Below are 12206 nucleotides of genomic sequence, written 5' to 3'. Positions count from 1 at the left end.
CTTGAGACAAGGGTGAGGAGGGAAAGAAGGGTATCACGGGAGGTGACCTTTTTAGGCCAAGTCTTGCGTGAAGGGAGGGGAAAAGTGGTGCAGGGAGTGGGAGCAGCCTGTGCAAAGCCTCGGAGGTGAGACCAAGCAAGGCAGGTTGAGGACAAAGGAGAGTAGTGTGGCTGGACCTTGGGGGCAAGGGGAAAAGGATGTGGGTTTTATTCTGAGTGAGCAAGTCATTTCCCCTTTATTAGCCTGTTTCTTCCTCTGCAAAATGAGGGGGTTGGGGCCACAGCCTATTTGAAGGGAGTGAGGGAGAGGTGGCACATAATCCCCAGGGCACCTGAGAGCCATGGAGGGTGAGGGAGCAGGGGTGGGGTATGGTCAGACTCATAAATGACCACCCTCCTCAGGTACTGTGGGGCTCTGGTGGAGGCAGGTAGGATAAGGGCCGAGGGAGGTGTTTCCCATACACCCCAAATGACAACAGCCACTGTCACCAAACCCAGTAACCTCATCACAGGCAAAATAACCCTCAATCTCCCCCAGACCCTGTGGGGTCCCTCAACAGATACCAGACACACACCTTTTACCTCTCCACCTCCTTTCCCCCTCCATTCCAGCTACAGGAGTTCCTAGCATTACTCAAACACACCAGCTCCATCTTGTCTTGGCAACACTTGGAACACTCCTTTTGCTGTTTCCAGTGTTTGATTCCTTCCCGGCTCAGCTCAAATGTCGTTCCCTTCAGTCCCTCCTTGCTCACCCCCACCTGGCATTTAGCAACAACTTACAATTATTTTATTTTCATGCCATTCTTTTATTTTACTTTTCACTTGCTCCCTTCACTGACAGCAGGGATGAATCCAAGCCATTTGGCTGAGTCCCAGAGCCTGGCACACAGCAGGTGCTCAAAAAAATGCATGAATGAACGGAGTATAGAACGAACCCTCAGACAAATGCCCCACCCTCGACTCTCCCCCGAGGCTCTTACCCTCACCAAGGAAGGGACCCTCACTAAGGAGAGCTTCCACCACCTCCCCACCCCACTTCAGACATATCTGGGTGCAAATCTTGGCTGTTCTTGGGCAAGTGATACCGGTGTGGGCATCAATTTCCTCTTTTGCAAATGCTGTTTCTGTAGGGACAGGCGACCCCCGCCCCTTGCTGTACCATCCTTAAACACCAGAAGGGTGCTGGGGTTCTTGCCCCCTAGTCCAGCACCTCCATTCCCAGGACCATTACGACGCCGGGGACGACTCCAAAGCCCCTTCGAGTCTGCCCAGATGGGAAGCCTGAAAGGTCTGGGTGCGAATCCTTCCAACTCCCTTTTCAGACCTGTAGCAAGAACCTCCATAAGCCTTTCTCTAAAATGGGGCGCCCGCGCCTGCCTTCCCCCAGGGAGCGATCCCCTCCCCCCAGCTCCGTAAAAGGGGGCCGTCGCTAGAGCCAGGTGCGAGAAGGAGCGAGTTTATTGCAAGTTCCAAGGGGGGCAGCGCCTGGAGCGGCTGGCTGTGGACAGACGCCCTCCGCGCGCGTCCGCTCGCCAGCAGCTTCTCCAAGCAGCCACTGCCCGCCGCGTAGCGGTTGCTCATTTCGCACGGGGGCAACGTTTCCCTCTCCTCTCCTCCAGCCCCTTCCCGGGGCCTTCTCTCGGGGAACCGAGGAAGCGCACGCGCCCTTCTGCTCTTGGGATCTTGGCGGAGGAGCTGAATTCCAAACGGGGACGACTGCCGCCCCCGGCGTCTAAGTGGGAAAGGGGAAAGGGCGGGTGCGCAGTGGCGCGCGACGGCTTCGCGGAACTCCGGAAGCGCGCTTCTTGCGCGTGCGCTGCGCTTGCGCAGTGCTCGGGGCGGGGGGAATGGTGGGAACCCCGGCTAATAGCCGGGGTCCCCCGAACGCAGCCAGCAGTTGCGCGCTACTTGGCTCGCGGAGGGCCTGGCCGACGGGCTGAACTGCAGCAACTTGGCTATTAGGGCCTTGCAGCGCTCAGACAGCTCGAGGTCATCGGGGTAGAGAACGCCGCGCTTCTGATGCCGGGGCAGGCCGGCGATGTCGGAGTCGTCGAAGGGCATACACCCGGTGACCATGACGTAGAGCACAACACCCAGGCTCCATATGTCGTACTTCTTGGGGTCGTAGGGGATGCCGAGGAGTACCTCGGGCGACGCGTAGGCGGCCGAGCCGCAGTAGGTGGTGCTCAGGTCGGGGTAGCCATGCGCCTGACGGCCGAAGCCGAAGTCGGTGAGCTTGACGCGGCGTTCATCAGGGCTCAGCAGCACGTTTTCGCACTTGAGGTCGCGGTGCACCAGGTGGTGGTCGTGCAGGTAGCGCACAGCACCGGCGATCTGCGCGAAGAGGTCGCGCGCCTGCCCCCCGGGGATGCGCCCGTTTCGCTGCACGGCCTGCAGTAGGTCGGTGGCGGCCGCCTCCATCACGATGTACAGCTTCCCGTTGCACACCTCGATGAACTCGAAGACGTGCACGATGTGCGGGTGCCGCACGCCCCGAAGGATGGACAACTCGCGTGGCAGGAACTTGTTGACGAATTCTGGCGGCGCGCGCCGCCGGTCCACCACCTTGATGGCCACCGTGCCCTTGTATTTCTTGGACGTGGCCACCTTCACCTTGGAGTAACTGCCCTCGCCTATCGTGCGGCCCAGCTTATAGCCGAGTTCGCTCAGAAGTTTGTCGCCCGACATGGTGGCGCCTGGGGCGCGTGGGGAGCAGGAGGCGGCTGCTGTCGGTGGGCGGCCGGACTCCGATCTCGGACCTAGCCCATGGCGCTTGGCACCTGCACACCCGCACCCCCATGTGCCCACTCCCGGGCCCCCACCGCCGCGGTGCGCTTTATTGCCTAGGTAACAATTTCTGCCTTGTGAAGTGACCGCTGGCGTCACCCCGCCTCGGGGTGGGGGTGGGGCCCAGACCCCGCCCCGTAGGGCCCCCCAAGGCCCTAGCTAGGGCTTTGTGACTCATAATCACTCTGAATGGTCCAGTTCCCAATGAGAGGACACTAGCAAGGAGTCCCGACCACCACCGGGAGTGGAATCCGTGCCTGGGATTGGGGCGGCTCCTCATGAGTCCGAATCTGAGAGCAGCCGTCCCCCAACTTCGGTACTCAGCCCTGACTCTGTGGAGCCCTGGGCTGCCCACAGGGCCCCCCGAGGGGGAGAAAATGGGGAAGAGACCTGGCTCCCTCGGGAGCCTGAGGTTTCTAACTGGCCTGCACATCGCCCCAGAGGGAAGGTGAATGGGTGGTCCTTTGGTGCGAGGACCCTGGCGACCGGACGGGCTGCAGGCTTTGACACCGACTGAGCCACGCCCCATGTAGGAGAAGAGAAAATAAGGACTCTACGGCCGCAGCTGGGGCGTGCAATCGATCCCGGGCCCAGCTATCCGAGCTCTCCCACGCACTGGGGTAGGTAGGTGCACCAGCGCCCTAGGTTTCGAAGCCGGGTCCGAGACCGGCGCGGCAGCTTCCGCCACACTCATCATGGCGTCGGTCGCCGTTGCGTAACTTCCTCCCGCGACCGGAAGTGCAGCTTCCTGTAAGCATGGCGGCGTCGAAGGTGAAGCAGGATATGCCCCCGCTGGGGGGCTACGGCCCTATCGACTACAAGCGGAACCTTCCGCGTCGGGGACTGTCGGGTCAGTGTCGTCCTGCGCCCGGGTGTCAGGGTCTGGGCCTTCTGGGTGCCGCGGCGGGGTCGGGACGCCGGGGAGTCTAGCGGGCCTCAGTTTCCCTCTCCATATGACGGGAGGCGGAGTTCCAGGATCCCCAACAGCTTCAGTACTAACAATAACGACAACTGCTGCAGTTTGTCGAGCATTTACTAAGCCCTTTGCCTCCTCGGAACAGCCCAAGAGGTCGGTCCCGTTAATTATTCCCATTTTACAGTTGATGAAACTGTGGTTAATTTAGCCCGCGCCGCGATCCTTCCGCCACGTTCCGGTTTCACAGGTGGGGAAACTGAGGCCCGAGAGAGGATGCGACCTCCCCACGGGGCCACCCAGAGCAAAGCTGGGACCGAAACCCGGAATACCGAGGGAATTTAAAAGATGTTCTGAAAAAAAAAAAGAGAAGATGTTATGTGCAGTGGTTCCTCTCTGGTGGCCCCCAACTTCAGGCTATCCCAGAATTTTGTGTTCTTAAAATTGTCAAGGGTTCTAAGTAACGTTTTAAAATTTTTTATTGGGTTCAACACAAAAAAGTGTAAGCGCGAAAGTAAAAGGCGCCCATACTCTGCACCCAAGGATAACAGAGAAATACAAAACATGTAAAACGAGTTAAGAATGAATACTTTGCTGCAAGTCATTGAACTTTACATTTAACCGTGCGCACGTTATGCAAATTATGCCTCAATTAAAAAGCAAAAAAAATCATGGGCATGGTTTCAAAAAAAAGTAATTATTCAGACAGTAGAAAAGTTACTGTCAGGTGAAAACTCAGGTCTTCCCCTGCCCCTTCTTGGCTTTTTTGTAATCCAGAACAAAGGTTGGCAAACTTTTTCCGTAAAGAGCCAGATAAATAGTTTGTGATTTCTCTGCCAGATGGTCTTTATCCACTATTGCTGCTTTTTTTTACAACTTTGCAAACCTAAAAGTGTTCTTAGCCCGAGGGACATACAAAAACAGGTTACAGACTAGATTTGGCACCAAATGGGCACTCAACTCTAGACTCATTCCTAGATTCAACAAATATAAAGCGATCTGAGTCTCTTCTTAACACCCAGGTCAGTGCACTCCTCGGGTGTGTGACATGAGGTCTGTTTATACGTGGATAGTCCTGTGACCCGGCTGCAGACCAGGCTGCAGAAGGACCCTAGGCCTTGGGTCTCCCTGGGCTTCCCACAGTCAGCATCTCTTTCATTTTTAAGTCACAAATGTGGCCCATATCCCGGTCCTCTTCCAGTTAATAATACAGCAGTGCCTCCCGTGTGCCTCAGATACCACCGATTGGGGTTGGGTCTCCCATCACAGCCCTTGACACCAACTTTCATTGCAGCACATACAGACCCACCCCAGTCTTTCCTGGTTGCAGAGGGGTGAGGAATATAGGACCACATTCCTTTCTGGGATGTGGTCTTTGTTTATGTACCTGCATTTAGTAATTGTTGAGTGCGTCCGTGGTGCTGGGCTGTGTCCTGAGGAGCTCACTGTTTAGCTGAGGAGACAGACACATCACTCCATAATTTCCCGTTGTAGTCAGTGCCAAGGCCCAGGATAACTGGGGCTTGCTTTAGCCAGAATGGGCGAAAGGACTTCTCTGAAAAGGATTTCCCCAGGCAGAGGGAACAGTAAATGCAAAGGCCCTACAGTCTGTCTTGCACCCTGCCCCCGTCCTCTGTCCTCCAGCCTTATCCACAGCTGCCCCCCTCTCCCAGTCAGTCTTGCTCTTGTCAAGGCACCGTGGTCCCAAGCCTGGCACCGACTCCCCTTTTCTCTGCCTGGCCCACTCAGCGCCAACATCCCAGAACATGCCAAGCTGGCTCAGGCCGCCTTTAATCCACGCTGCTACCGAAGTGACTGCTACCCCCAGCTTTTCCCTTTATCTCTCACCCCCACCTCTCCTCTCTCCACTCCCACCTGCACCCAGCGAGTGGCCCTTTCTTTTTTTCTGGTATCTTTAACATTTTTATTGAGATTCACATGCCATACCATACAGTTCACCCATTTCATGTGTACAGATCACCAATTTTTAGTCTATTCACAGTTATGCAACCATCGCCATGATCTAAACTTACAACATTTTCATCACCCCAAAAAGAAATGCTCTACCCGTTAGCAGTCACTCCACATTCTCTCCCAGCCCCTGACAAGCACTAATCTGCTTTCTGTCTCTATGGATTTGCCTCTCATATAAATGGCATCATTCACTCTGTGTCCTTTTTGTGTGACTTTTCTCAACACATTTTTTTTTTTTTTTTTGCGGTATATGGGCCTCTCACTGTTGTGGCCTCTCCCGTTGCGGAGCACAGGCTCCAGACACGCAGGCTCAACGGCCATGGCTCACGGGCCAAGCCGTTCCGCGGCATGTGGGATCCTCCCAGACCAGGGCACGAACCCGTGTCCCCTGCATCGGCAGGCGGACTCTCAACCACTGCACCACCAGGGAAGCCCTCTCAACACATTTTTAATGCTTACGTTGCAGTGTTTCAGTGCTTCATTCTTTTTTATGGCTGAATACTATTCTTGTACGGATGGACCACATTTTGTGTGTCCATTTACCACTTGCTGGACATTTGAGTTGTCTCCACCTTTTGGCTGTTACGAACAGTGCTGCTGTGAACATTCCTGTACAGGTTTCTGCGTGAACATATGTTTCCTTTCTCTTAGGTGGAGTGGAATTGCTGGGTCAGATGGTAACTCCCCATTTAGCATTGTGAGGAACTGCCAGACTGTTCCCACATTGGCTGTACCATTTTACGTGCCCACCTGCAATGTACGGGAGTTCGCATCTCTCTGCGTCTGGACAACACTAATTACTTTCCATTCAAGAAACGTTTAGCCGTGCTAGTAGGTGTGAGGTGGTATCTAGCGTGGCTTTGACTTGCATTTCCCTAGGGACTAACGATGTTGAACATCTTTTTTTTTTTTTTTTTTTTTTTTTGTGGTACGCGGGCCTCTCAGTGTTGTGGCCTCTCCCGTTGCAGAGCACAGGCTCCGGACGCGCAGGCTCAGCGGCCATGACTCACGGGCCTAGCCGCTCCGCGGCATGTGGGATCCTCCCGGACCAGGGCACGAACCCGTGTCCCCTGCATCGGCAGGCGGACTGTCGACCACTGCGCCACCAGGGAAGCCCCGTTGAACATCTTTTCATGTGTTTATTGGCCATTTGTATAGCTTCCTTGAAGAAATTTCTATTCAAATCCTTTATGCATTTTTAATTGGGTGGTTAATCATTTTATTATTGAGTTTTAAGAGTTCTTTATATATTTTGGATACCATTCCCTTATCCGGTATATGATCTGCAAATACTTTCTTCCAGTCCGTGGGTTGTCTTTTCAGCTCACTGATGGTGTCTTTTGCAGCACAAAAGTTTTAAATTTCAACGAAGTCCAATTCTATTTTTTCTTTTGTCACTTGTGCTTCTGGTGTCATATCTAAGAAACCATTGCCTTATCCAGGGTCACAGAGAATGACTTCTTTGTTTTCTAAGAGTTTTATGTTTTAGCTCTTAGTACATTGAGGTCTTTGATCCATTTTGAGTTAATTTTTGTGTATGGAGGGAGGAAGGAGCACACTTCTTTTGCATGTGGCTATCTAGTTGTCCAATTTGCTGAAAAGACTGTTCTGTCCCCATTGAATTATCTTGGCACCCTCGTCCAAAATCAATTGACCATAAATGTGAGGGTTTATTTCTGGACTCTCAGCTCTGTTCCATCGATGTACATGTCTATCCTTATGCCAGGGCACACTGTCTTGTACACACAGCTGCGTGATAAGTTTGAAGAGTCCTCCAACTTTGTTCTTCTTTTTCAGAATTGTTTCAGCTATTCTGGTCCCTTGCATTTCCATATGAATTTCACGATCTGCTTGTCAATTTTTGTGGGACTGTGGGGGGAAGGTTGGGATTCTGATGGGGACTGTTGAATCTGTACCTCAGTTTGGAGGATGCTGCCATCTGAACAATGTTAAGTTCCGATCCATGAACACAGGATGCGTTTCTATTCACTTAGGTCTTCTTTACACGTGGCCCGCACCCCCTTCTGGGCATGCCCCTCGTTGGCCTCTCCCACCAGACTGGCAGCTCTGGAGGCACAGACACCCCCTGAGGGCCTGGGGCCTCGGCCTCACCACTGTCCATGAGGAATAGATGAGTTAGAGCTGCATCGTCTTAAAGGCCACCTTACCTTAGTCTTGGAATTTATCTTACAGATGGGCCCACATGTGGGTGCCCAATGTTGAGGGCAAGAGGTCCTCACAAAGACAGTCTCTCAGTCTTTTCCCTGGGGCTGGGTCAGAAGAAGCAGCCCCGGGCCTCTCTGCAGCTGTTGCAAATAACGGGCAGCTCTGATGAAACACTCCCACCCAATGGAAAGAACGTTGAGTGCCCAGCGCAGGTGGTCAGCCATTGTGGAAGAGCCATGGGTGCACTAGGGACTGGTCCTGGGCACTCGGCCCTCTCAGGAGAGGTCCTACTTCTGAGCACAGGAACCAGGGTGCCCTCGCTACCTTGTCCCCCATAACGTGGAAGTGCCTTACCCTGAGCTCATGTTTTTAACAGGTTGAACTAAAGGGATTAAAAAATTGAGCCAGTTTCTCATTTATCTCTGGGTCCAACAGAGGTGCCAGGGGAGCCTTGTGCTGGAGACGAGCTGAAGAAGAAAGAGCCCCCACTTTGTCCCCCCACGAGTCCCAGGAAGTGGCTTTACCCACCATTTGCCGGTCGTTTACTGGGTGTTAAATGGAGCTCGGTCTGGCTGAGCTTGTCAATTCATCCTAGCAACCACGAGTTCTGTCCAGAGGAGAGACTGAGGCTTGAAAGATGAGGTGGTGCAGGACGAGCCAGCCCCAGCCAGGCCCCAAGCGTCCAGACCTCCCTGAAGACCCCAGCAGGCCCACGGCCTGTCAGTCAGAATTACAGCACAGGTGCCCACGGGTTCTCAATAACTGTTCATTTCAGCCTCTGTCTCCTGGGGTCCCGGGAAGGGGCTCCACCCCACTGGGCCGGGAGGAAGCAGCACCTGGGAGCCCAGAGGGTGGCTGGGCAGCCCCTGCAGGGCACTGCCTGCCTCCAGTAGCCCCATCCAGCCCCCTGTGGGCAGCACATAGGGAGGTGGCCCAGGCAGCTGGGACCCAGCGTGGACACCGTCCTTCCCCATGGGGATCAGCTGGCTGAAGGGAACCAAACAACCTTCTAGTCAGTGGTGGGGCCAGGGCCACCCAACTATAAACATTTAGGCCCTCAGGCCCTCTCATAGTCTCTGCCCGGCCTATACCTTCCAGGAACCCTGGCACGGGGGCAGAGGTGTAGCAGCCTTGCAGCCTGGTGTCCCTGCCCACAGAGTGGGTGAATGGGATAAAGAGTGGGCTGCAGCTGTGGAGGAGGGGGGTGTCCAAGGGAGGGGGTAGGTGGACTTTCCACAGAGACAAAAAAAAGTAGTCTGAAAAAATAGGCATTAGAGATGGTACCGGCCATCTCTGGCAGGGGGTTCATGAGGGCTTTTGCCTTCTCCCTCATTCATATTACTGGAGTATTTGCACAGTGAGTGGGTTATGCTTCAGGAGAAGGAAGGACAAGGTGGCCTGCCCCACGTGCAGGTGCTGAGCAGCGCCCCCTCTCCCCACAGGCTACAGCATGTTCGCCGTGGGCATCGGGACCTTGCTGTTTGGGTACTGGAGCATGATGAAGTGGAACCGCGAACGCAGGTAGGCCCTGCGCCGGTGAGGAGGGGAGGGTGGGGACGTGTGCCTGTGGACTTAGTGTACCTCGGGGCCCCTTGTCAACTCCTCAGGCCTCAGGGAGTGCAGCCCTGACACAGCAGGTCCATTTCTGGGCTTTACCCTCAAGTAAGCAAGAAGCTCACCGCCAGATGTTTACTGCGTGCCCTTGACCTCCACCACTGGGTACCCGAGGGTCCACGTTAGCATAGCAGAGGTGGAGGTGGAGGGACAGGCCCGTGATGCACTCTCTTAGTGGGTTTTTGTCTTTTTGTGGGTGGTGACCGGGCAATGATGATATAAAGGCTTAAAAAGCAGATCATGCAGGACAGTGGCCGGGCCAGCCGTACAGGGCCTGAGGGACCCGGGTCTGCAACGGCCTGGTTGGGACTCTGGCCGCCTCTGAGCTTGCCGAACGCCCCGCCGTGTGGCTCCTTCTCATTGGCTCCCAACGAGCTAGGCCCCTCCACCCTCTCCCACTCTGTGTCCTGTGTCCTTAGCACGCACCTTGAGCTTGCTGACCCCCAGCAAGGCGGTGCTGGAGAAGGCCTAGCACGTGGAGGGCGCTCAACATTGTTGAGTGAACTCAGGAGCACCTGGCGGGTGCTGGACGCTAGGGCCGCCCCACTGGACAGGCGAGACCAGGCCCAGTCTCCCAGAGGGACCCAGTAGTAACCACGGTGTGTGACTGTGGTGAGGGCAGCAGCCTGGAGCGGGGCTGCTACCCTGGGTCCTGGGGGATGGGGAGGGGGTGGGAGGGTTGAGGTGGGGGCTGAAGTTCACCCAGACCCTTCCTTGTGCTGCTGTGAGATTTCTGGTGATGAGGGGACAGGGCCAGAGGCCACTCCCTGGGCCACATCACTGGGCATCGCTCTCCCCACACCTCCCAGCACAGATGGGGCTGGTGGCTTGGAGATGCCAAAAAGCAGGGAGAAGAAAGGAGCTGCCCATGATGCTTGCTCCCCCACGGCTATTTTGCGGTGAAAGTGATGTGATTTTGTAAGGTCCAGAACCCCATGATGAACGTTCCCCACAGTTCACTGCAATTATCAGTCCCGGGCTATTTTTAGGATTTTAAAAAAAGTTTTGAACTGAAAAGAAAGTGTGAAGCCAGCAGTCTTGTGGACTGACGCTGCCTGTGTCAACTGCATGCCCCCCCATGCCCCCTCTCAGGCTGCCGGTGGGCAGAACCCACTGCCCAAGCCCTTCCCCCTTGCTTGCCTCTCCGCCAAACCCCTTTCCAGGGTAATGCATGTCCAAGGGCCTCATCATCCACCCCCCATCCCACCGTGGTCTGATCTGAGTGTTGGTTTTGGGGTTTCACAGGCGCCTGCAGATCGAGGACTTCGAGGCCCGCATTGCACTGATGCCTCTGTTGCAGGCAGAGAAGGACCGCAGGTGTGCCGCTGGGGCCAGGGTCGGGAGGTTACAGGCCTGAGTGCTGCAGCCTGCAGCGTGGGATAAGGCCAGAACACACATGGGGACCGACAGCCATGACCTTGTACGTGGCTCCGGGGGATGCCCTCGTCCTTGGAGAGGGCCCCAAACTTGATTTGCAGCAGAGACCCAAGAGAGAATGGAAGGGCTTCTGGAGGAAGCACTGGGGGCATTGCGGCCGGACAGGAGGACAGTAAGAGTCTGCCAGTGGAAGAAAGGAAAGAAGAGGGGTCAGCATGCGCAGGGTTGAAAGCTGCAGGAGGTGATGGGGAGGAGGTGGGGCAGGGACACGTTTGGCAGGTTTGTTCGGCAGGGGCCCCTCAGGGTGGTCAGGCCTGTCCCCCACCTCCCACCTTGTCCTTGCAGGGTTCTCCAGATGCTTCGGGAGAACTTGGAGGAGGAGGCGATCATCATGAAGGACGTGCCGGATTGGAAGGTGGGTCCTCAGCAGGGAGGGCGGGGGTCTAGGCCACTGCAGAAACGCAGCCTTCCACAGAAAACCTGGGGCCGAGGGGTAGTGGGTGTCAAGTGCCAGAAGGGGAAGGCAGTTTTGGGTGTAGGCACAGTGGCTGCGAGGCCTGGTGGGGTCCCAGCAGGCTGCATGGGCCTAAGGGGTTAGCTGCGCCGCCACCCATACCCTTCTGTCCCCGCAGGTGGGCGAGTCCGTGTTCCACACAACGCGCTGGGTGACCCCCACGATGGGCGAGCTCTACGGGCTGCGCATGAACGAGGAGATTCTCCGCGCCACCTATGGCTTCATGTGGTACACGTAGGCGCCTGTGCCCCTCAGACCACTGGACCCCTACTCCCTCCCTACCAGGAGAGAATAAACGCTCTGGAGACTGGCTTGCCTGTGTCCTAGGGACTGAGTGATTGGAGGTTGGGGGCTACGGGGTGTCACAGGAGGTGCAGGGACTAGGAGAAGATGCCAATGGGATGACCCCTGGATCACCCTTCAGCATCAGCTACCAAATATGCCTGGACTTTTTCCTACCTCTTTTGAAACCCTGCTTCTCAGCAGCCAACCCTTTCAGACTCGGGGGCTTCTCCACCTGGGTACGGGGTGGGTGGGTGACCTGCATAGGAGAGCACCGGGGTGAAGAGGGGCACAGCACAGGCGGGTCCCCTCGCTCCTAGGCCAGGATCCCATAGCAGGGGTAACCGGCCCATCGCTGCCCCTCCAGACTTTGTTTTCCTGCCAGTGTTCGCAACTCTGGGATTCCCACCATCCTCTGAGGCAGCTCCATTCCTGGCGCAGTGGGGTTAAAGTCCACTTGCACCTACCGACCAACGGCTGTGCACAGCGCCTTCGCGGCATCTCCTGATTGGCGGACACACAGGGTGGGCGGGAGGAGAGAGGACGCCCCCTCTGCCCAGGGATGCACTTAAAAGGC

At 55.8% G+C, this 12206-nt stretch overlaps 2 protein-coding genes across 2 annotated transcripts; one reads left to right on the top strand and one right to left on the bottom strand.

Moving 5' to 3' along the window:
- Window positions 1–1112: 1112 nt before the first annotated feature.
- TSSK6 (testis specific serine kinase 6) lies at window positions 1113–3376 on the bottom strand. The gene has a single exon (XM_082621389.1). It carries the CDS (start codon window positions 2688–2690, stop codon window positions 1866–1868), a length of 825 nt encoding a protein of 274 aa, XP_082477515.1. The 5' UTR covers window positions 2691–3376; the 3' UTR covers window positions 1113–1865.
- Window positions 3377–3508: 132 nt separating this feature from the next.
- Window positions 3509–11659, top strand: NDUFA13 (NADH:ubiquinone oxidoreductase subunit A13). Its single transcript, XM_082621390.1, has 5 exons — window positions 3509–3639; window positions 9285–9363; window positions 10702–10773; window positions 11179–11248; window positions 11466–11659. Exons 1-5 carry the CDS (start codon window positions 3546–3548, stop codon window positions 11583–11585), a joined length of 435 nt encoding a protein of 144 aa, XP_082477516.1. The 5' UTR covers window positions 3509–3545; the 3' UTR covers window positions 11586–11659.
- Window positions 11660–12206: the final 547 nt, after the last annotated feature.

Source organism: Mesoplodon mirus (assembly GCF_964341445.2).
Source record: "Mesoplodon mirus genome assembly, chromosome: 5".
Taxonomy (NCBI): Eukaryota; Metazoa; Chordata; class Mammalia; order Artiodactyla; family Ziphiidae; genus Mesoplodon; species Mesoplodon mirus.
Note: the sequence above shows the minus strand (reverse complement) of the source record. Positions and strands in the feature narration are given on the sequence as shown.